Source organism: Salmo salar, chromosome ssa24, assembly GCF_905237065.1.
Source record: "Salmo salar chromosome ssa24, Ssal_v3.1, whole genome shotgun sequence".
NCBI classification, from domain to species: domain Eukaryota; kingdom Metazoa; phylum Chordata; class Actinopteri; order Salmoniformes; family Salmonidae; genus Salmo; species Salmo salar.
In genome coordinates this window covers 37746253-37772432 of record NC_059465.1, presented here as the reverse complement: position 1 = coordinate 37772432, position 26180 = coordinate 37746253, and the positions used below count along the sequence as shown (strand labels likewise).

The 26180-nt window shown below is 43.1% G+C and overlaps 1 protein-coding gene across 3 annotated transcripts in view; it reads right to left on the bottom strand.

The window, feature by feature from the left end:
- Positions 1-26180, bottom strand: part of LOC106585836 (glutamate receptor ionotropic, delta-2) — a 628475-nt gene that overhangs the window by 155470 nt on the left and 446825 nt on the right. For all 3 annotated transcript variants that reach the window (XR_001324086.2, XM_014172508.2, XM_014172509.2), the window contains exon 9: positions 3099-3200. Coding sequence is in view for 2 of the 3 variants with exons in the window: in XM_014172508.2 (XP_014027983.1) it covers positions 3099-3200 (102 nt within the window). In the remaining variant the exon portion in view is untranslated. The remainder of the gene's footprint in view (positions 1-3098; positions 3201-26180) is intronic.

The following is a 26180-nucleotide window of genomic DNA, read 5'->3' as shown; positions in this document are numbered from 1 at the left end:
ACCATGGCACCCAGTTATTATCCACAGAGTAGGGGCGCTGGGAAGAGCTCAGGGCTACTTGGAGTAGTGGATACTCCCTTTCAGGTTGACCCTTTTCCTGCAGTCAAATGACCAAATCGCCCTCTGGTGGTCTCATGGGTGGAATGTTATTCATAATTTCATAATTAATTAACATTAACATATTTTAACACACCAAAAATCCAGTGTTTCTATGTCAAATGGTTTTGTTATATTTCAGTCTTCTGTGATATTGGGATGTAAACTCAAAATGGAATACATTCAACTCTATATCTAACATGGTACAGATTTCTTTTTTTAAAGCCCTTAACCATGTGTGTGAGGTGTATACTTTTGTTACAAAGTAGATTTGTTTAAGACTACCAAGAAACACTGCAGTAAAATAATAGTAATTAGCCACTGAGTAGATCAATTGAACATGATAAGTGGTTTGGTTGAAATTAAAAATAATAATTACAGATAGAGGGTGGTCATTGAATATTGTCCCACCGGGCAAATGTTAGTTGAACCAACATCCATTAACATCATTTGTCAACATACTGACATTGAACATCAATGGAATTTTCAAAAATAAATGTCAACAAACTCATGTTAACCAGATTTCAACCACAAATCAATGACAGGATTTCAAGAGTCAGTTTTTTTATTTCAATAAAATATCATGCAAATAAGGACATTGATTTTGTTACATCAGGGTTTTGCCAGGAGGGATCTTCTGAACTGGGTCTAAAGCACTAACATACTGTACTGTTAGCTACACCCCCTCCAAATGCTAGCCTAGCTATCACACACGACATCTCATACATAGTCCATCCACAGTACTCTAGACATTTGACACTAATTCTTACTGGCTGCGCTTCATAAAGGATGTCAATCACAGAGGTCGAGCAAATGAGAGAGAGAGAGAGAGAGAGAGAGAGAGAGAGAGAGAGAGAGAGAGAGAGAGAGAGAGAGAGAGATGCGTCAACAGCAACCTTGGTAAAATCCTCAGCAGACTCATACATTTCATCAGTGGAAACAATTTACTGAGCAAATGTCAAATTGGCTTTTTACCAAATTACTGTACTACAGACCACGCATTCACCCTGCACACCCTAATTGACAAACAAACAAACCAAAACAAAGGCAAAGTTTTCTCATGCTTTGTTGATTTCAAAAAAGCTTTTGATTCAATTTGGCATGAGGGTCTGCTATACAAATTGATGGAAAGTGGTGTTGGGGGAAAAACATATGACATTATAAAATCCATGTACACAAACAACAATTGTGCGGTTAAAATTGGCAAAAAACAAACACATTTCTTTCCACAGGGCCGTGGGGTGAGACAGGGATGCAGCTTAAGCCCTATCCTCTTAAACATATATATCAACAAATTGGCAAGAGCACTAGAACAGTCTTTAGCCTCACTCTACTAGAATCTGAAGTCAGATGTCTACTGTTTGCTGATGATCTGGTGCTTCTAGCACCTAAATCTTCTGCACAGATTTTGTAGGGCCTGGGCCCTGACAGTAAATCTTACTAAGACAGAAATAAAGGTGTTCCAAAAAAGGTCCAGTTGCCCTAGAGCACACAAAAAACGATACATACCTGGCCTAAACATGGCCTTCTATGCCATCGAAAGTAACATAAGGAACATTGAGACTCTGCATACAGAATTATTGTAAAATATCCTCCATGTACAACGTGAAACACCAAATAATGCATGCAGAGCAGAATTAGGCCGATACCCACTAATTATCAAAATCCTTGAAAAGAGAAGTTAAATTCTACAACCACCTAAAAGGGAAGAGATCCCAAATCGTCCATAAAAAGCCATCACCTACAGAGAGATGAACCTGGAGAAGAGTCCCCTAACCAAGCTGGTCCTGGGACTATGTTCAAACACAAACACACCCTACAGAGTCCCAGGAAAGCAACAAAATTAGACACAACCAAATCATGAGAAAACAAAAAGATAATTACATGACACATTGGAAAGAATTAACAAAAAAATGTAGCAAACTAGAATGCTATTTGGCCCTAAACAGAGTGTACACAGTGGCAGAATACCTGACCACTGTGACTGACCCAAACTTAAGGAAATCTTTGACTATGTACAGACTCAGTAGGCATAGACTCGCTATTGAGAAAGGAAAACAAAGCCAATTTTGATAAACTCCCATATCTACTGGGTGAAATACCACAGTGTGCCATCACAGCAGCAGTATGTGTGACCTGTTGCCACAAGAAAAGGGCAACCAGTGAAGAACAAACACCATTGTAAATACAACCCATATTGATGTTTGTTTTCCCTTTCGTACTTTAACTATTTGCACATAATATGACATTTTAAATATCTTTATTATTTTGGAACTTTTGGAAGTGTAATGTTTACTGTTAATTTTTACTGTTTATTATCTATCTCACTTGCTTTGGCAATGTTAACATATGTTCCCCATGTCAATAAAGCCCTGAAATTGAAAATAGAGAGAGAGAGAGTGAGAGAAAGATTGAGACAAAGGGATTTGTCAGTGAATACTGCAGTCTTTTCCCTTGTGCCTCTGGGAAAACACACACACATGCATGCACAAACTCACACGCACACACCACCCAACCCTTTTCCTACACACCATTGCTGAGAAAACAGACTCCATGTGCTTTTTGACAGGGATGAAAATCAAAAAAAGAGAGTGGTAGAATCATCTCTTTCTTCCCCCCCAGACTTCAAAGCTGCGATATGAAGAACTTAATGCTCTGAATCTTTAAGCACTCTGGGGACTCACTCAAATCGGCGCTGGAGGCGAGATAGAAAAACTTGAACCTCAATATAATGGAGCTCAATTCAACTTCTGAAATTGCTTTTAATGAAGCGCCCGTTGTCCACTTGCTGTCCGTGAACAGACACGCCGACTTATATCTGGGAGTGATGAACATCGTCGACGCACCAGGACAAATTACAAGTGATATCTTTATGATGCCAAGTCTATTAAACAGCAGTGTACATACAGGCCCATGGCAGATACAGACAGCTCTGGGCTGAAGTCAGCGTCTAGGGGCAACTTCACCCTACTCTGATACAGGGTGAACAGTACAGTACTCACCAGGACAGTGACCACTCGCAGAACCACGCCCCTCATGTTGTTCTCCAGCTTCCTGTCAGTTAGCGTTCCGTTGAGGCCGTGCACTGGGTCCCAGGTGGCCAGCTGGAAGACAAGCAGGAAGTACAGTTTATTAGTGACATGGTAACATGTTAACACAACAGTCCTCTGTGGATCAGGTGGTAGAGCATGGTGTATGGTGCAGGGTTGTGGCTTCGAATCCTCCTGGGGACAACTATATGAAAATGTATGAACGCATAATGGTAAGTCTCATTGGGATAAAAAGTGAATATTATTATATTCTGGCTTAGAACAAACACACCAAACAAGCATCATTCCAGCAGCTTGATGACACAGTCAATCATGACGATCAAATGTTTCCCACTTTCTCAAAATGACATACTGACATACAATTCTCATAATGACATACAATTGATATACTGTTACTGTCTGTGAAGAGAAACAAGTGCAGGACAGTCAATGGGCTACCCTGACTACTCATAATGGGGCTACCCTGACTACTCATAATGGCTCATAATGGTGCTCTGAATAGCCATTGGACTATTTTTGTGCCCTGGTCAAAAGTAGTGCACTATGTTGGGAACAGGGTTCAATTTGGGCCATTTTCTTCATTCAGTAAGGTTGTCAGGGTCGTCAGGGTTTTGTCAACAGAAACTGCCTGGGGTGCAGCAGGAGCTGAAGGAAAAGTAGAAGTGCTGATCTAGGATCAGGTAATCTTATTCATATTGTGTTCTAAAAGGCAACACTGATCCTAGATCAGCACTCCTACACTAAGACACTTAACTGACCCAGAACTCAACATTTTCTTTCACTCTTTTCTTTCACATCTTCACTTTTTATTGGGATCACTCATTTACCCCAGATCTTATTTCTCGCCTGTTTTTGTTGTTGTTGTTGCAATAAAACATTCCTGCGACTCAGATCAAACCGTACTAGCCTCCCTGTAGACAAGCACATGGCAAAGAGGAGAAAGATTTACCTCTTCAAAGACAACAGAGGAGAGCGAGGAGACAGAGGAGAGAGAGGAGCGAAAGGAGAGAGAGGAGCCAGAGTAGAGAGAGGAGACAGGAGACACAGGAGACAGGAGAGATAGAGAGAGGAGACAAAAGAGCGAGGAGACAGAGGAACCAGAAGAGAGAGGAGACAGAAGAGACAGAAGAGACAGAAGAGAGAGAGGAGACAGAAGAGAGAGAGGAGACAGAAGAGACAGAAGAGAGAGAGGAGACAGAAGAGACAGAGGAGACAGAAGAGAGAGAGGAGACAGAAGAGAGAGAGGAGACAGAAGAGACAGAAGAGAGAGAGGAGACAGAAGAGAGAGAGGAGACAGAAGAGACAGAAGAGAGAGAGGAGACAGGAGACAGAAGAGAGAGAGGAGACAGAAGAGACAGAGGAGACAGAAGAGAGAGAGGAGACAGGAGACAGAAGAGAGAGAGGAGACAGAAGAGACAGAGGAGACAGAAGAGAGAGAGGAGACAGGAGACAGAAGAGAGAGAGGAGACAGAAGAGACAGAGGAGACAGAAGAGAGAGAGGAGACAGAAGAGACAGAGGAGACAGAAGAGAGAGAGGAGACAGGAGACAGAAGAGAGAGAGGAGACAGAAGAGACAGAGGAGACAGAAGAGAGAGAGGAGACAGGAGACAGAAGAGAGAGAGGAGACAGAAGAGACAGAGGAGACAGAAGAGAGAGAGGAGACAGGAGACAGAAGAGAGAGAGGAGACAGAAGAGACAGAGGAGACAGAAGAGAGAGAGGAGTCAGAAGGGAGATATATTGTATTATTTATGCTGCTGCTTTTGCTTTTAACTAGAGTGGTGCATGTAGCTTGTTGTTAGCCAATCATAAGTCATAAACGCGGCAATAGACTACAGTCATAGAACCTCCATGTGTGGCAAAAGCTAGGGGATATCTAATCAATGGAAGTTAAAGGAAGAAAGATAGGCTAAAACAACCAAGAGCCAACAGGTAGCCTGCTACATCATATTCTGAAAATAGTTATTGTTGTTGTTTGGAACTATGTAGGGCAAGAACGCGCATGCCTCGATTAGCCTAGCTAGCTTAACTAGCTTCTCCCGGTTTGATGCAGTCAAGACAGGTACTATGTAATCATATTGGATGATAAATAACCTAGCTAGGGCAGCTATTAGTCTACTGTAGCACGAGTCAGCTTGGTTGCGGTCTCCCTTCCCTCCTCCCTGCTCACAGTGTCACTTGCTTACACACACAGTAGCCTACACACACAGTACGGCCCTGCTAGAGCGAATCCCCGAGCTGACAAGGTAAAAATCTGTCGTTCTGCCCCTGAACAAGGCAGTTAACCCACTGTTCCTTGGCCATCATTGTAAATAAAAATGTGTTCTTAACTGATTTGCCTAGTTACATCTTTTTTTATATAAATATACGGAACGGGTGTAGTTGTATTCGGGTCCATTCGGAGCGGGTCTCTATATTAAAAAAAAATATTTATGTATATCGGGTCCAGGTGGGAAAGCCCCAGGTCCATTTCAGAACGGGTCCAACTTTTAGGACGCGTGAAGGCCTATAGAGCAGAGGCCACTTCCAATCCATTTTATGTACCATATTGCCTCAAAGTAAGCAAGTGTAATCTATGCATCATATATTATTGCCAAAATTCTTGTTAAACCTCTCTCTCGCTCTGTCTCACAAGCACTGAATAATCCCACCATTGTTGGGTTTACAGTAATAATCTACCAAGAAGCTGGATATTTTAGCTGGATAAGGTATCATATGTTATGTGGCTTTAAGTCCCCTCTCAAATCCCCCATATTTCACTGACATTCTTTCTGGCAGTTTATTACATCAGGCTGAAAATCCATTCCTCTTGTGTCTGTCATGTGTAAATTAGTTTTTTCCCCCCCAACATAATATTCCTATGAGATGAAAAACAAACACTGAAAGGGAATGTGTGTGTTGTGTGTAAATTTAACATAGCTCCTTTATGTAACTTTGGTTTGAACCTTTTCATGAGTCTTCTGCCTGCAGGTTGCACTATAGTGCCTTGTTCATAAATATTAAAAAAACAACTCTTTCAATATACTAGAACAGGTAGTTCTTCTTCCCCTTAGATGAAAAGCACTTACTACAAGAAATCCCTGGTAACTATTCCTTTTTTTTAGCATGTCTAATCGATAAAACATTATCGGTCCAGTGATCAGTGCTGCAGGTAGCGAGGGAGCCAATAACGCCAGGGCCAACTGCATCAACACATGTCTCACCCTGTGACCCTCGCTGTCCTTTACCTCCCCCTCCCCCTCCCCCCAGGCACCAGTAGGGATGAGTGTCTGCTGAGCGTGCTGGGGAAAACAAACAGCCCCCCCCTGCTTACGAGAACCTTTAAACTGTGCATAATACGAGGAAGAGCTCAATAAAAGTAAGTGTTGGGCGGACATGTCAATCAGGAGAACATGCTGCCTTCTCCCTGCCTTCCCTCAGTCTATAGAAGACCGACTTTTCACCAGCCGAGTAGGAGCTGTCTGCTCTGTAACCTGTAGAACAATGCTGTCTGTCTGTACATGCCACAGAACAAGACCTAGTAGTGTTGGGTGTGGAGGAAAATCACTACATGCAGTTATGCAAGCTGACTTTCAAAATGCACATTGTTGCTCTCCCCCGAACAGGTAAACTTGGTCCCGCTGAGGTAGGGGGAGAGTGAAAGAGAGAGAGACAGAGAGAGAGGGAGAGAGAGAGCGCATCCCCTTATCTTCAGAGGGACAGATAAGGGCTCAATTCCTCTGGCAATAAATGTGCGACTGTGTCTGACTTCTCCTGTGCTGCATTCAGAGGCTAAAGAATGGCACTATTAGCATCCCATAATGCCTCGCTCTCTACACTGAAACACTCCCTTTTGTTCCCTGCGATTCGTCGTCTCCTCTTGACATTTCTACATTGGGAAAAAGTCTCGCCACATCTCATCTCCTTTATCAGATCAAGTTGAACACTTCCTAGTACAACCAGACAGACTTGTTGACCAGATGAACTAGGTCTCCCAACTACAGGGCTGGGCAGACTGGGGAGGGTGTACAGGGCTGGGCAGACTGGGGAGGGTGTACAGGGCTGGGCAGACTGGGGAGGGTGTACAGGGCTGGGCAGACTGGGGAGGGTGTACAGGGGAAGGGTACAGAAGTATTAGGGGAAGCATGGAGCTGGGGGTGCTGACATTATGGTGCGGGGCCAGGTTGTTGAACCAGAACCACACAGTGAGACGTGGTCCTGCTGTAGGATGAGTGAGACCAGTGGGTTCTGCTGTAGGATGAGTGAGACCAGTGAGTTGACATGGTTCTGCTGTAGGATGAGTGAGACCAGTGGGTTCTGCTGTAGGATGAGTGAGACCAGTGGGTTCTGCTGTAGGATGAGTGAGACCAGTGAGTTGACATGGTTCTGCAGTAGGATGAGTGAGACCAGTGAGTTGATGTGGTTCTGCAGTAGGATGAGTGAGACCAGTGAGTTGACATGGTTCTGCTGTAGGATGAGTGAGACCAGTGGGTTCTGCAGTAGGATGAGTGAGACCAGTGAGTTGATGTGGTTCTGCTGTAGGATGAGTGAGACCAGTGAGTTGACATGGTTCTGCTGTAGGATGAGTGAGACCAGTGGGTTGACATGGTTCTGCTGTAGGATGAGTGAGACCAGTGGGTTCTGCTGTAGGATGAGTGAGACCAGTGAGTTGATGTGGTTCTGCTGTAGGATGAGTGAGACCAGTGAGTTGATGTGGTTCTGCTGTAGGATGAGTGAGACCAGTGAGTTGATGTGGTTCTGCAGTAGGATGAGTGAGACCAGTGAGTTGATGTGGTTCTGCAGTAGGATGAGTGAGACCAGTGAGTTGACATGGTTCTGCAGTAGGATGAGTGAGACCAGTGGGTTGATGTGGTTCTGCAGTAGGATGAGTGAGACCAGTGAGTTGATGTGGTTCTGCAGTAGGATGAGTGAGACCAGTGAGTTGATGTGGTTCTGCAGTAGGATGAGTGAGACCAGTGAGTTGATGTGGTTCTGCTGTAGGATGAGTGAGACCAGTGGGTTCTGCTGTAGGATGAGTGAGACCAGTGAGTTGATGTGGTTCTGCTGTAGGATGAGTGAGACCAGTGAGTTGATGTGGTTCTGCAGTAGGATGAGTGAGACCAGTGAGTTGACATGGTTCTGCAGTAGGATGAGTGAGACCAGTGGGTTGATGTGGTTCTGCAGTATATATATATATATATATATAAATAAATAAATAATAGTGCACTACTTTTGACCAGATCCCCAAACTATACAGTCTATACTATACAGGGTGGCATTTGGGCTGTGAAGCCAAGGTTCTTTGGTTCACGCCACTCCAGCAACTCTCCAACACACCAGTGATCAGCAACACTAACAACACAAGCACCCGCAACACCTTTCCCCACTTGTTAACAACAAGGACCCGTAACAATATTCCCCACTTGTTAACATAAAGGACCCGTAACATCATTCCTCACTTGTTAACAACAGAAACACAATAGGCCACACAGATGAGCCCAAGGTGGATGGTGGCAGGGGGTAATGTTTCCAGAGGCTACACAGTCAAGCTCTCCTTTTAGTGAGTTCCTGTTACATTCACAACATAGGGAATTGGAGTGTGATGTCTGTTCTGTCTCCTCACCGCAGAGACCTCTGGCCCGGTCTCCTCACCGCAGAAACCTCTGGGAACTAACAGTGATGAAAGCCCTGCATAAGTCCAGGCGCCAGATGCCAGTTTAGTAAAATAAGATTTTTATAACTCCTAGCCTCCATTGTGTTTTCAGGAGTTGTGTGAATCGTCTCCTCCGGTTATATTTACAGTATGTCTGTGTTTACATAAACCTCATTACTCGATGGGGGAATGCTTAGGGAACGCTCAAGGAATGCTCACTGCAGGGTAGTGGGTTCACATCAATAGTGTCCTGCCCCGACGATTCTCTAAACACTGACTGGAAAGTCAATGTGGCGCAGTGGTTCAATCAACACAGATGTCATGCTGACGGTGCAGGACCGTGTAGTGGCCCTGTGGGCTGACGGCTCCGGGAAGGCCCTGTGTGCTGCCTGCCTGCCTGCAGTGTTTGTCAGCGTGCTCATAAAGAGAGGGGGATTACCATAAACACTGCAACAAGACAACTTTCCTTTTCCACACAGGCTCTCTAGGGACACCTAAGCATACACATTCAAAGTAATTGGAACATGACCCAACATGCTGCATAGGCCAAAGTGGTAATCGATTGTATACAACAGTACATGGGGCGTGCTCTTTCAGGGACACCTCACAAGTCATGTTTATTTCCAAAACAACACCTAACAAAAGGACTGCCTGTATTTTAGAGAATTGAAATAACCCTTAGCCTTTGTAAACTCATTACTGTGGCTACCACTACTCCAAGCTTGTAAATCACACTAGACAAAGTCATCGACATCTCCAATGACTCCAACCCTTCCGCTGGGAAACGGAGCACACATGCAGACAGCAAAGAGTTTTGGTTTTGAGACCCAAAAACATATATCGGACTGAAGAAAGCAGCACAACTGTCAAGTTCCAACAGTATGAACTAGCTCCCATCACAAGCTCACAACTCTGGAGACAAGACAGAGGGGGGTATCTGCTGGCTGGGCTGTCTGATCCGTGTTTCAAAATCCTACCACCACAGTAGATGAGGAGTGTCCATCCCAAGTGATGTCATTTCATATGGTTAAAAAGGTTTCAGAAATTAACATAAAGGTATGAAATGTATGCATTCACTACTGTAAGTCGCTCTGGATAAGAGAGTCTGCTAAATGACTAAAATGTAAATGTAAAATGTACTATAGGCATACATATTGCAATTATGACAACAGTCTGATTGTTTGATGGAAATGCAACCAGAAGCTATTCTTTCCAAGTTACACCGACATCAATGTGTTCAAAATGTTGCTCATTTCAAAACAAAATTGGATTTCAAGGAAATAATGAGAAAATGCTGATGAATTGGATGCGTCAACTACTGTTAGTGCAAAAATATTCCACTGGACCAGTTATTTCATAATGAGCAGCATCAGTTTATCTTATTAATGAAGATAGTTTTTATTTGGGCCCCCACCATGTGTGGGGAAATATCTTATTACTGGCAAGAGCATCATCATCAATTCTACTCACACAACTCCACAAATGACTTAATTAAAATTACAATGATTTAATTGGTGGACCCTACCCAGAGGGTGGATAGCCAACCTTTAACAACAGAACTCATCTATAGCAGGACACTGGTCAGCAGAGCTCAGACTGGATTGTTTTCATCAGCTGTACCAATACATAATTGGTTTTACGAATTACGTTAAACAAAAAGGTAATTGCTCCGTGACGGAGTTGGCCGTACCCCACGCACATAAATCGGTTAAAATAATAACTTGACTGATAAAAATTGTCAAAATTCAATACGTATTTATTAAACAGATTGGTTTAAAGAGGTTAAAATACAGTTCATGCTAAAAGGTTATTAAAACAACAAACCCCTTCCCTGCAGAGCATATAGCATGTCTTCTCAAAGTTTTATGGCAGAGTACCCCTATTAGTGTAGTACGCTGTAAGGGGTCTTCTTTGATATTATTGCGGTCCACAAACAAATGCTATAGGTGTATATCAGCCCAAATAATAACAAAAATATTTTTGATAAAATTCAACTAAACTCAATGTACTCCTTTATTCAGATTCAACTGCCAGCCCTACAGGCTCTGGGGCCTGAGAAGGAAGACCATCTTCGGACAGTATTCTTTGCAATGTTTTGGAAGTGAAGTCGTGGAAATCCAAAAACCTTTCAGCCGCAGATACTATTGTCCAGTTTCTTTGACTTTCTTTTCGTTTGCACAGTACAATTAAATCACATGCACGATAAACACCATAAAATCCACCTTCTTCACAATCAGCATATCAGTCTCCCTCAACTGTTGAACAACACAATCTCCACAGTCTGAAAAGCATGTACCACCATATCTTCAGCTCCCCTCACTCCTTCACCTATTCCACGTGCCTCTGTGTAGCAGCCTTGCTCTATAGCCCTGACCCTTGCCACCTCATACTTCTTTACCCTAACCGGGCACTCCGGGGAATTGGGAACATGGTTGCCCTCACAATTACAACATCGTACAGCCTCAGATTCTTCAACAGCATTCCTTCAGCACACACTTGATAAATGTCCATACCTTTTGCAATTCCAGCAAAACAACGGCTTGAACACAAAATCTCTCCGCATATCTAACAAACACCATCTTCACCATTGAAGGGAGATACTCAAAGTCAAACATCAATAATACCCACAGGCTTTCTTCTTTTCCCACTACACGGTTCAGCCGGCGTGTTCCAACTACTCCTGGCATGCTGCTCGTAAACCACGAGGCCGCCACATCCAACACAACACCAGAGATGACACCTTTTAAAGGTGCTCTGCTACAAAAATACAAACTCTCCACTTCATAAGTCGATAGTTTGTCGATCCTTAATGCCTTTTCCTTCTGATCTCTTGACACAAAATAATTCAAAACGAAAGCTACTTCTGATCACTCTGACCGACTCCACCTTTCCTAATGCATCACTTACCATACTTGATACCTCAAACGGATCTACCAAAAAGCATTATTGTTAGTGAACCTTATGCCAACCAAAAAACCTATACTCATTAACAACTTTAGCCCTTTTTGTTCCATTTTCCTTTATCACTGTCCTCCACTCTTCAGCCAAACTGCAAGGATCCACTCTCTCCACAAATCTCACTTCCACTGGGACAGAATCATCCTTTACATCCTTGGAACAAGTCTCAAACTCGGCAGTCCTCACCACAGGTACTTCATCCACACTCCCATCAGGTTCCATCACCAAGCTACTAGAGCACATATTCCTCTTTTTACACCTTCCTTCCTTCCTTCCTTCCTTCCTTCCTTCCTTCCTTCCTTCCTTCCTTCCTTCCTTCCTTCCTTCCTTCCTTCCTTCCTTCCTTCCTTCCTTCCTTCCTTCCTTCCTTCCTTCCTTCCTTCCTTCCTTCCTTCCTTCTTTCCTTCTTTCCTTCTTTCTTTCTTTCTTTACCAGCCCGCTTCCCTCTAACTACTGTATGTCTACCTCTTCCAAGCATTTTCACTCCCACTGTTCAAACAGAGCATCTTTCAAGACACAAACCAATTAAGAGCAGGTGTGGCCAATTACTAGGTGTGGCCAACACCTGAAAACATGCGAATTGACAAGACAAACTACTGACTGAATGAAGTTGATGGTAAATGTATACATATGTGGAACAGTTTGAATAATGAAACCGTTTTGGGCCCAGAGTTCAGGTGGACTTTCACGGTTCAGCAAACAGAGGAAAGGAGGGGTGCTCAACCGCAATGAAACAAATCAGCCGAATGGCATACCAAGGAAAACTCTAATTCGAGGTAGAAATAAGTTGGAGCACTCAACAACAACAAAAAGGTAGAGCGATTAATTTTTGCTCACTTTAATCCATTGTACAGCAGTGCAGGCTGCTGAGCGGAGGCCGGCTCATAATAAAGGCTGGAATGGAGTCAATGGAATGGTATCAACCACATGGAAAACACGTTGAATACCATTCCATTGACTCCATTCCAGCCTTTATTATGAGCCGGCCTCCGCTCAGCAGCCTGCACTGCTGTACAGGATGCTAAAAGGTGACTGACATTTCGACGTCAAGCTGACGTCTTCCTCAGAGTGACCTGACCATTGCACATAGCTCCTATTCATAGCCCAATTATCACACAAGTAACACAATCACAAAATGTACAAGTGAAGATGCATTGAATGTCATCTTAACATGCTCTATCCTCAAACTAACCAATAAGGCCCGAGGGGTTGTGGTATATGGCCAATATACCACGGTTAAGGGCTGTTCTTCTGTACGATGCAATGCGGAGTGCCTGGATACAGTCCTTAGCCGTGGTATATTGGCCATATACCACAAACCCAGAGGTGCCTTATAGCTATTATAAACTGGCTACCAATGTAATTTGAGCAGTAAAAATACATATGTTGTCATACCTGTGCTATACGGTCTGATATACAACGGCAATCAGCATTCAGGGCTCGAACCACCCAGTTTATAATTGTATTTATATTATATGTTTTGTTTTTTATTATTTGGACCAATAAGTTTAAGAGCCACTAACACGGGACAACCAAGAGGTTCATTCATTGGAAAACAAGACTTATTGATTCAATGGAGTATGCAACAGGGTCTCTACAGAAGAACTAGCTACCTATGCTACCTCAGAAAAGTGGTTAGCTTGCTCTGTTTTTTTCCATTTTAATTTTGCCTTTATTTAACTAGGCAAGTCAGTTAAGAACAAATTCGTATTTACAATGACAGCCTACCCTGACCAAACCCTAACCCGGACAACACTGGGCCAATTGTGCGCCGCCCTATGGGACTCCGAATCACCGCCGGTTGTGATACAGCCTCTAGCACTGAGATGCAGTGCCTTAGACCGCTGCCCCACTCGGGAGCTGTGCACTCGGGATTTGTGGAGCTGTGCAAAGCCTACCCACAGAAAAAAATAATGGCTTCCTCTGGGACTGTCTCTGCGAGAATCAAGTAGAGGATCGTCTCAAGTTTTCTTCATTCTCTACACACAGTGAGGCTACGCTGGGCGGCAGCGTAGCCTAGTGGTTAGAGCGTTAGACTAGTAACCGAAAGGTTGCAAGTTTGAATCCCTGAGCTGACATGGTACAAATCTGTCGTTCTACCCCTGAACAAGGCAGTTCCTAGGACCTCATTGAAAATAAGAATTTGTTCTTAACTGACTTGCCTAGTTAAATAAAGGTTCAAAAAAGTAATAAAACAGCAGAGTGTAGACAGTGCACAGGTGGTCCAGGGGATGTCGTTGCTCTGTTTTCTCTGCGATCAGCCTCAGCGGCGCCACAGCGGCGCCGCAGCCATAATACACTCGGCAGTCAATTCCGCCTGATCTTTATAGAATGAAAAATTCACTCTCTGATTTCCCACCTGTGTACCAAGCTGTTTTTAATTGCTTGCTCCAATTGTAAAAGGGTAAATCCATTTGAATCCAATCACTATTTGACAGAGTCCCTTTAGATTTTTGCCCTTGGGAGAAGTGGTCAGAAAGTAACCTTTTGGACTTAATGCCAAAACATTCAGGAGATAAAGGTGCTCAAAGTTGACCCCTTTTGCATACTCCACCATATCATGAGACATCCATGTCTTCATCACTGGAAAAGATAAATGTTTGATAAATTTGTATTCAAGTATTCAGACCCCTTGACTTATTCCACATTTTGTTACGTTACAGCCTTATTCTAAAATGTATTAAATAAAAACATTTCCTAAGCAATCTACACACAATACCCCATAATGACAAAGCAAAAACAGTTTTGGGGGGAATTTTTGCTAATTTATTAAAAATAAAAACCTGAAATATCACATTTACATAAGAACCTGACAGAGCTTGAGAGGATGTGTAGAGAAGAATGGGAGAAACTCCCCAAATACAGGTGTGCCAAGCATAGCGTCATGCCCAAGAAGACTCGAGGCTGTAATCGCTGCCAGAGGTGCTTCAACAAAGTACTGGGTAAAGTGTCTGAATTATTATGTAAATGTAATATTTCAGTTATTTATTTTTAATAAATTAGCATTTTTTTTAAATGTAAAGTGTTTGCTTTGCCATTATGGGGTATTATGTGTAGATTGATGAGGGGAATTTTTCTCAAAATACATTTTAGAATAAGGCTGTAACGTAACAAAATGTGGAAAAAGTCAAGGGGTCTGAATACTTTCTGAAGGCACGGTATGTGAACAATGTGGTAGTTAAACAAACATCTATTGTTCCATTTCATTCTAATGTAATTCAATTGCAATATAGTGGTTTGTTATTGAATGAGGTGAATAATTATAAATTCTGACATTAATCAAAATAATACAGTTCATATTCCTTTCCTATTCAATTAACCGTGTGCACAAATTAAAACAAGAGTTCAACTTTGTAAATTAAAATAACTTTGTTAATAAATAAAGTATTCTAATCTATCAAAATGTCTTCCATGAGCTAACCTTTTAATGAGAAAACAAATCTGAAATGAATGACAGTGAGTGTGAACGTGTGTGTGCGTGTGTGTCAGGCCCCTTACTATACAGTGCAGATGCTGCACTCTTCCAACTGGATCCATACACTGTGTCACTGTGTCACCAAGGCCCCATATACTACCCACCACTGTCACGTCTGTCGTATGGATGGGACCAAAACGCAGCGGGAATGTGAATACTCATCTTCTTTAATATGAAGAAAACCAAAACAAACACTTAATACAAAACAACGACGAAAAAACAGTCCCGTGAGGCACACAGCTACACACGGAACACCTACCCACAAAAACCCATAGAAAAACACCCCTACTAAATAGGACCTTCAATTAGAGGCAACGAGGAACAGCTGCCTCCAATTGAAGGTCAACCCAATAAACCAAACATAGAAATAGAAAAAATAGAATGAACATAGAAATAACTAACATAGAACATTAACCAAAAAACCCCGAAACACATAAAACAAACACCCCCTGCCACGCCCTGACCAAACTACAATAACAAACAACCCCGTTTACTGATCACGACGTGACAACCACTACGACCTGTATGCTCTTGTTGGCTGGCCCTCACTTCATATTTGTCGACAAACCCACTGTCTCCAGGTCATCTATAAGTCTTTGCTAGGTAAAGCCCCGCCTTATCTCAGCTCACTGGTCACCATAGACTTCCACCGAAGGTGGCTCCTCTCCCTGTTCGGGCGGCGCTCGGCGGTCGTCGTCGCCGGCCTACTAGCTGCCACCGATCCATTTTTCCTTTTCGTTTGTGTCTGTCTGTTTTATCACACCTGTGTTAATTTAGTTGATTTCAATGGGTTTATTATCATCCTACTGCCTGCTAGTCTTTGTGCGGGATTGTTCAATGTTACTTTGTTAGGGGTGTGTGTATGCACCACAGGGTTTTCTTTGCTCACGGTAATGTTACCGTTTTGATTTATTATTCTAGGAGTAGAAGTTTCTCCTCCGTGTGTTGCGTTTCTTCCCTGTGTGTGGCGACTTCGTTTTAGCGTGTTTTCCCACATGTTGTTGTTTGTTTGGGACTCCTTGATTAAACGATTGTGCCACTGGGACTTCCTTGCTCTCCTGCTCCTGATTCCTGCACCTCCCTCATACTAGGAGGAACATAACACCGTAGCACGCACTCCAGCAGGTATATTCACTGGTCATCCCCAAAGCCAACTCCTCCTTTGGCCGCCTTTCCTTCCAGTTCTCTGCTGCCAATGACTGGAACAAATTGCAAAATGACTGAAGCTGGAGTCTTATATATCCCTCACTAACTTTAAGCATCAACTGTCAGAGCAGCTTACCGATCATTACACTGTACACAGCCCATCTGTAAATAGCACACCCAACTACCACATCCCCATATTGTTATTTATTTTTTGCTCCTTTGTACATCAGTATCTCTACTTGCACATCATCTTCTGCACATCTATCACTCCAGTGTTAATGCTAAATTGTAATTATTTCACCACTATGACTATGACTATGGCCTTACCTCCCTAATCTTACTATATTTGCACACACTGTATATAGATTTTTCTATTGTGTTATTGACTGTGCATTTGTATATTCCATGTGTAACTCTGTGTTGTTTGTGTTGCACTGCTTTGCTTTATCTTGGCCAGGTTGCAGTTGTAAATGAGAACTTGTTCTCAACTGGCCTACCTGGTTAAATAAAGGTGAAATAAATAAAATAAAATAAAAATACCTGCTGGCCTCCTGGGCCTCTGTCTATCTCCTCCAGCACTTCCTTCTCTCTTAGACCGTCTTCTCTATTACATGCCTCGCAGCCAAACAGGGAGAGAAACCAGCTTCAAACGCTGGCCCTGCACAGCGAGTTCAAGCTTAAGGAGTTTGTCTATCTCAGCGGAGCAGAGAGCAGTGGGAGAAAAGGCTTTGCCTGTGCTCTTCCCCCATGAAGACACAAAATGAATGACGGGTCGATGGGTATTCTCCCAAGGCAGATGGTTGCCTCCCACAATGTACCCAATTCTACCTCATCCAGTCTGCACGTTATAGGACATCCTCCAGTCTGCACGTTATAGGACATCCTCCAGTCTGCACGTAGAGGACGTCATCCAGTCTGCACGTAGAGGACGTCATCCAGTCTGCACGTAGAGGACGTCATCCAGTCTGCACGTAGAGGACGTCATCCAGTCTGCACGTAGAGGACGTCATCCAGTCTGCACGTAGAGGACGTCATCCAGTCTGCACGTAGAGGACGTCATCCAGTCTGCACGTAGAGGACGTGATCCAGTCTGCACGTAGAGGACGTCATCCAGTCTGCACGTAGAGAACGGCATCCAGTCTGCACGTAGAGGACGTCATCCAGTCTGCACGTAGAGGACGTCATCCAGTCTGCACGTAGAGGACGTCATCCAGTCTGCACGTAGAGGACGGCATCCAGTCTGCACGTAGAGGACGTCATCCAGTCTGCACGTAGAGGACGTCATCCAGTCTGCACGTAGAGGACGTCATCCAGTCTGCACGTAGAGGACGTCATCCAGTCTGCACGTAGAGGACGTCATCCAGTCTGCACGTAGAGGACGTCATCCAGTCTGCACGTAGAGGACGTCATCCAGTCTGCACGTAGAGGACGTCATCCAGTCTGCACGTAGAGGACGTCATCCAGTCTGCACGTAGAGGACGTCATCCAGTCTGCACGTAGAGGACGTCATCCAGTCTGCACGTAGAGGACGTCATCCAGTCTGCACGTAGAGGACGTCATCCAGTCTGCACGTAGAGGACGTCATCCAGTCTGCACGTAGAGAACGGCATCCAGTCTGCACGTAGAGGACGTCATCCAGTCTGCACGTGAGGACGTCATCCAGTCTGCACGTAGAGGACGTCATCCAGTCTGCACGTAGAGCACGGCATCCAGTCTGCACGTAGAGGACGTCATCCAGTCTGCACGTAGAGGACGTCATCCAGTCTGCACGTAGAGGACGTCATCCAGTCTGCACGTAGAGGACGTCATCCAGTCTGCACGTAGAGGACGTCATCCAGTCCGCACGTAGAGGACGTCATCCAGTCCGCACGTAGAGGACGTCATCTAGTCCGCACGTAGAGGACGGCATCCAGTCTGCACGTAGAGGACGTCATCCAGTCTGCACGTAGAGGATGTCATCTGGGATGCTGGCCTTCTAGGCAGAGTTCCTCTTTCCAGTGTCTGTTCTTTTGCCCATCTTAATATTTTATTTTTATTGGCCAGTCTGAGATATGGCTTTTTCTTTGCAACTCTGCCTTTCAGAAGAACAGTCTTCGTTTCTGGCCATTTTGAGCCTGTAATCGAACCCACAAATGCTGATGTTCCAGAAACTCAACTAGCCTAAAGAAGGCCAGTTTTATTGCTTCTTTAATCAGACAACAGTTTTCAGCTGTGCAAACATAATTGCAAAAGGGTTTTCTAATGATCAATTAGCCTTTTAAAATGATACATCTGGGTTAGCTAACACAACGTGCCATTGGAACACAGGAGTGATGGTTACTGATAATGGGCCTCTGTACGCCTATGTAGATTTTCCATAAAAAATTTCCAGCTACAATAGTCATTTACAACATTAACAATGTCTACACTGTATTTCTGATCCATTTGATGTTATTTTAATGGACAAAAAAAGTAGATTTTCTTTAAAAAACAAGGACATTTATAAGACTACAAACTTTTGAACGGTAGTGTACGTTTGGAGGAACGGTCTTTGGTTACGCAGCGCTCTTTAGAGATGGGAAAGGATACTTGAACAAGCGAAATGAAGTATGCGGGTAGGCATATGTGTGTATGATTTAGGAGGTGCAGGATATTTTCAATTCTAGGCACCCTGAAAAATATACTATTTATGGATAGGCTACTTTGCAAGGCAAGGATAAAAAAGAAACAACACATTGCTGTCGAACCAGCCTTCATAATAGTAGCTAGGCCTAGGGTAAGGATAGCCTATGGAGAGCTTGGTTTTTATTCATATGAAATGGAAAACAAGCAATCTGTTTTTTAAAACAACAACAATATTTCTAAATAGGATGGGGTCAAAAGCATGATATGATAAATTGCTTCTCTCGTTCCATGTCACTGTGAGCAAACTTAGGGTTAAATGTCTATACGAATAACATTCACACGTCTATACAAAATACTAGGCTTCTGTCAATTGTATCGTTGCCTATGTGTGACGCATATAAAAAAAATCTGCCATTTATACGGCATTATAGGACGACTGAATAGTTTGGAGGAGCATGTCTTTGGTAATCAGGCGAGGGGCGCTCTTTGAAAATGGGGATGGATAGCATACTTAAAAAAGCGAATTGAAGTATGCCGGTATGTGAATTGTGTGTAATGAAATTGCATGAGGACAAAAACCTCCAAAATATTTGAAAGCACTCTCAGAAGACCATTTAAAAGCTCTTTAATCATAGGCTTCTTGGCTAATGGCCAGGATAAATAGCATCATCAATGTGATCCTGCTAAACCAGCCTTGGTTAAGGGGAGGATAGGTGTGCTTGTTTTTTTAATAAAATGAAATGAAATGGGGAGAGACCAATAGTGTTTTATGTTTATAAATACGAGACTCACCGGCACAAAAGACACATCTCTCCTTCTATGGGCACTGTGCGTCATGTCTGGACAGGCTGCGCTTCCTCTCTCAGAATCCATGCCATTATCAACTGTTATATGTTAAGACCTGCTTTTTGTGGGTATTAAAACTTTTGCGCTTATTTTTAAGGACACGCCTCAAATATTGCCACCCCTCCCTCCTAAGCACAAGCGAGCTGATGTTAGACAGGTAAATTGCCAAACCTGGGGTTAGGGCTGAACAATTCCTGTGTGTTTGACTCATGTGCCTCCTTAGCGCCAACCAAAAATATAAATATTTGAACTTGCTATTTCAGCCTGAACTTTAAATGATTAAACATGAATATAGGACTGTCATGAGCATTTGCAGAATTCAGTGAACAGATGTAGGATCTTAATTTTGATCACCTTGTTGCAGGAGAACTTTCCTGCAATGCAGGAAATATAAAACTTGTAGTGTATTTTAGGTTTTCAAATGTTTCTGAAGTTTTTAATTTCCACTTTAAGATTTCAGACTTCATTTTCCCTGAGGAAAAATGTATCAGCCCATACAAAAATGTCCATTAATTATAATCCATATAATAATTCACATTTCCTGTTGCTGCAGGATTATTTTCCTGCTGTAGCAAACTGCCTCAAATTAAGATCCTACATCTGTAGCTGAGCAAAGCACATTTAAAGAATTGTACTGTTTTTAATGTATCTTGTTTTTGTTTGGGGGGGGTAGAGTTGGAGTTGTTTTAAGAGTTGTTTTTTAATCAGTGTGGTTCATGCAATCTTGCTGAAGACTGACCCTCGGGCCTGGTGTCACAGTGTTTCAGAAGTGAGGGACAGTGTAGTCTCTTGGATGACGATCAAGCTGGGAGATACACTTCACACCCTTCACTTTTGCAACTTCAAACTCACATCACATCACCACTCTGAAAGTTCTGGCCCAGAGCGTAGTCTTTTAGCTACCTCAGTCCAAAATACTCCCATCTGTCACATTGACACCTCTCATGACCTTTCACCCAGTCCTTACACACCCAGAAGACAGAAGAATCATCTCTGCCTGTTGTTATACCTCTCATGACCTTTCAAACTGACACCCGGTCCTTACACACCCAGAAGACAGACAAATCATCTCTCCCTGCTGCTATATCTGTTTCATCAATGCTGTCTACTAACAGAGAGACGGATGGATGGACAGACCGACAATGGTACGACTACAAGATCAGAGATAGTAGGAGATATCAACATCTCAACAGGGGGAGAGGAGGGGAGTTCTACTAAGATATCAGTCTCTCTACTGTGAGAAGAAGGGAGTTCTACTGAGATATCAGCCTCTCTACTGGGAGAGGAGTTCTACTGAGATATCAACCTCTCTACTGGGAGAGGAGTTCTACTGAGATATCAACCTCTCTACTGGAAGAGCAGTTCTACTGAGATATCAGCCTCTCTACTGGGAGAGGAGTTCTACTGAGATATCAACCTCTCTACTGGGAGAGAAGTGGAGACGTACTACTGAGATATCAACCTCTCTACTGGGAGAGGAGTTCTACTGAGATATCAACCTCTCTACTGGGAGAGGAGTTCTACTGAGATATCAACCTCTCTACTGGAAGAGCAGTTCTACTGAGATATCAACCTCTCTACTGGGAGAGAAGTGGAGACGTACTACTGAGATATCAACCTCTCTACTGGGAGAGGAGTTCTACTGAGATATCAACCTCTCTACTGGGAGAGGAGTTCTACTGAGATATCAACCTCTCTACTGGAAGAGCAGTTCTACTGAGATATCAACCTCTCTACTGGGAGAGAAGTGGAGACGTACTACTGAGATATCAACCTCTCTACTGGGAGAGAAGTGGAGACGTACTACTGAGATATCAACCTCTCTACTGGGAGAGAAGTGGAGACGTACTACTGAGATATCAACCTCTCTACTGGGAGAGAAGTGGAGACGTACTACTGAGATATCAACCTCTCTACTGGGAGAGAAGTGGAGACGTACTACTGAGATATCAACCTCTCTACTGGGAGAGAAGTGGAGACGTACTACTGAGATATCAACCTCTCTACTGGGAGAGAAGTGGAGACGTACTACTGAGATATCAACCTCTCTACTGGGAGAGAAGTGGAGATGTACTACTGAGATATCAACCTCTCTACTGGGAGAGAAGTGGAGACGTACTACTGAGATATCAACCTCTCTACTGGGAGAGAAGTGGAGACGTACTACTGAGATATCAACCTCTCTACCGGTGAGAGAAGTGGAGACGTACTACTGAGATATCAACCTCTCTACTGGGAGAGAAGTGGAGACGTACTACTGAGATATCAACCTCTCTAATGGGAGAGGAGTGGAGACGTACTACTGAGATATCAACCTCTCTACTGGGAGAGAAGTGGAGACGTACTACTGAGATATCAACCTCTCTACTGGGAGAGGAGTTCTACTGAGATATCAACCTCTCTACTGGGAGAGGAGTTCTACTGAGATATCAACCTCTCTACTGGAAGAGCAGTTCTACTGAGATATCAACCTCTCTACTGGGAGAGAAGTGGAGACGTACTACTGAGATATCAACCTCTCTACTGGGAGAGAAGTGGAGACGTACTACTGAGATATCAACCTCTCTACTGGGAGAGAAGTGGAGACGTACTACTGAGATATCAACCTCTCTACTGGGAGAGAAGTGGAGACGTACTACTGAGATATCAACCTCTCTACTGGGAGAGAAGTGGAGACGTACTACTGAGATATCAACCTCTCTACTGGGAGAGTAGGCAAGTTCTTCTGTACATCTTTTGAGCTGATGTGGCCAATTACTGAGGTGTGGCGGATGGCTGGATGGCTGGATGGATAGATGGATGGATGGATGGATGGATGGATGGATTAGTACACAGTTACTGAGGTGTGATGATGGATGGATTGAGTAGTACACAGTTACTGAGGTGTGATGATGGATGGATGGATGGATGGATGGATGGATGGATGGATGGATGGATGGATGGAGTAGTACACAGTTACTGAGGTGTGATGATGGATGGATTGAGTAGTACACAGTTACTGAGGTGTGATGATGGATGGATTGAGTAGTACACAGTTACTGAGGTGTGATGATGGATGGATGGATGGATGGATGGATGGATGGATGGATGGATGGATGGATGGAGTAGTACACAGTTACTGAGGTGTGGTGGATGGATGGAGAACACAGTACACAGCGAGGAGGGAAACATGGGAAATGCTAATCTGCTGGTGTGGAGCATTGCACCATGGGAGGAATGAGCTGTGCTGATCCACAGAGGCATGGTGAGGCATGACAAGAGACACGGAGCTGCCTGCTGTAATCCTGGGTTTACCTGCTGTAATGCAGCTTAGACCTGAAGGGCTAGGGTTGGATGGAGACAGGGGAACAGGCAGAGGGAGAGGGAGAGGGAGAGGGAGGTTGGCCACCCAAGGTGGTGGTGTTGGGGGGGGGGTTGCAGTGATATCTCGGCTAAGGAGGGTTGGTGGAATCGTGGACCAATAAGATTGGTTTCCTGGCTGTAATCACTTTAGTATGTGTGACTCCAACCACACAGCTGCATAACTGGGGCATGAAAATACACACATCCATCTCCCCAGACTACAGTATCAGTATATCTATTCAAGGCATTGTGACTCATACACTCTAAAAGATTATTCCATCATATGATTGTCGAGAAATTCATTCTTCTGCTCTGTATGAGTTACTTTGTATGGTTTGGTTTGCATATTATTGTGTTACTTTTTATTTTTATTTTAGTCTACATGGTAAATATTGTCTTAACTCTTCTTGAACTGCACTGTTGGTTAAGGGCTTGAAAGTAAACATTTCCCGGTAAAGTCTACACTTGTTGTATTCAGCGCATATGACAAATAAAGTTCGATTTGATATGAGATTTGAACTATTCTGTGTCTGTCCCCAAAGCTTACATAGTTTTTATAGAACTGACACATAGGTAGGTGATATAAAATATAAAACAGGATTTTTGTTTTCTTTTGTAATTAATACTAAATCACGTCAAACTCATTCCACGGAGGGACGACTGTCTGAGGGTTTTCGCTCCTCCTTGTACTTGATTGATAAATGAAGGTCACTAATTAGTAAGGAACTCCTCTCACCTGGTTGTCTAGGTCTTAAATGAAGACAAAAAACAAAAATCAGCAGACACTAGGCCTTCTACGGAATGAGTTTGACACCCCTGCTCTAAATAGAAAGTAACAACGAGAACGAGCATTACACTGAACAGTCACAAATCATCTAAAAAATAATATTTTAACAATTAATTGAGCGTAACAATTAATTTAAGAGATGATTTGTGCAAAACTCTTAACACATGCAAACTTGTGGGGATTAACTTACATGGGGCATTGGCCCCAAAACTCTACTATTTCAGTCACTCCTTGTCCAAAGACTGCTTTAAAAGTAAGGAAACAAAAATTGAAATGTATACAGTCATGCGTGCATACATAACACCCCCCCACACACACACCTCTTTTATCTCTCCAGACTGCTATGTTTAACCCCGGAACACTGACAGGGCTCCTCTCAGTCCGCTACACACCCAGGAGGACCAACACCATTAATACAATAATACACAGATGCTGAGCATCATCCATTTAGTAGAAGACCTCTGTCAGATACAGGGGATATCTCTATTGCACAAATAACTAAATCCAGTTGCTAGAGCTCAGTCTGACACAGTCTAAACACACTGGTGAAAAAGGATGTATGCCTGCATCCCAAATTGCATCCTTTTTCACACATAGTCCAGTACTTTTGACCAGGTCCCAGAGGGAATAGGGTGCCATTTGGAACGTAGTCATAGATACAGTGAGCTCTAAAGGTATTGGGACTTGTTTTGTGTTGTTTCGTCTCTGTACTCCAGCAATTTAGATTTGAAATGATACCATATTTGGTCCCATATTCATAGCACGCAATGACTACATCAGGCTTGTGACTCTACACATTTGTTGGATGTATTTGCTGTTTGTTTTGGTTGTGTTTCAGATAATTTTGGTTGTGTTTCAGATAATTTTGTGCCCAATTGAAATGAATTGTAAATAATGTATTGTGCCATTTTGGAGTGACTTTTATTGTAAATAACAATGGAGTATGTTTCTTAACACTTCTACATTAATGTGGATGCTACCATGATTACAGATAGTCCTGAATGAATCGTGAATAATGATAAGTGAGAAAGTTACAGAGGCATAAATATCATACATGTCCAAAAAATACTAACCACCCCTGTTATTGTAATGGTGAGAGGTTAAAATGTCTTGGGGATATGATACTTTTGTGTCTAACTTTCTCACTCATCATTATTCATGATTCATTCAGAACTCTCTGTAATCATGGTATCATCCACATGAATGTTGAAGTGTTTAGAAACATGTTTATCTGTAAACATGGTATCATCCACATGAATGCAGAAGTGTTTAGAAACATGTTTATCTGTAAACATGGTATCATCCACATGAATGCAGAAGTGTTTAGAAACATGTTTATCTGTAAACATGGTATCATCCACATGAATGTTGAAGTGTTAAGAAACATGTTTATCTGTAAACATGGTATCATCCACATGAATGCAGAAGTGTCGAGAAACATGTTCTATTATTCTTTATGTAGTCATTATTATCTTCCCACGTGTCACCACATCCCAAAGGCTTTCTTACTACTGTTGTAGTAATTCACACTAGGGTTAACATTATACCGTGGTGGCATTATCGATAGTAAAATGCAGAGCCATCGTTTGTCAGGACTGTAAAAACAGTGACTTCCCTTTGGTTCCACAAGTAGCCTTCGTGGAATTAGACCGTAATACAGTATCTAGGGCAGTGATGGGCAACTGTCTCCCTTGGACACTGATTCTCAACACGTGGGCCCCGCAAAGGTACGTCCTCAGTCCCCTCCTGTACTCCATGTGAACCCACGAATATGTGCCTTCATACAGTTCCAAATCCATCATCAAGTTTGCTGATGACAAAACAGTAGGCCTGATTACCAACAATGATGAGACAGCCTACAGGAAGGAGGTAGGAACTCTGACAGCCGGGTGCCAGGTAAACAACCTCTCTCTCAATGTCAGCTTAACAAAGGAGCTGATTTTTTTTGTTGCTGTTTTGCCAGCACAGACTGGAATATGTTCCGGGATTCTTCCGATGGCATTGAGGAGTACACCACATCAGTCACTGGCTTTATCAATAAGTGCATCGAGGAAGTCGCCCCCACAGTGACTGTATGTACATACACCAACCAGAAGCCATGGATTACAGGCAACATTCCCACTGAGCTAAAGGGTAGAGCTGCCGCTTTCAAGGTGCGGGACTCTAACCCGGAAGCTTATAAGAAATTCTGCTATGACCTCTGACAAACCATCAAACAGGCAAAGCGTCAATACAGGGCTAAGATT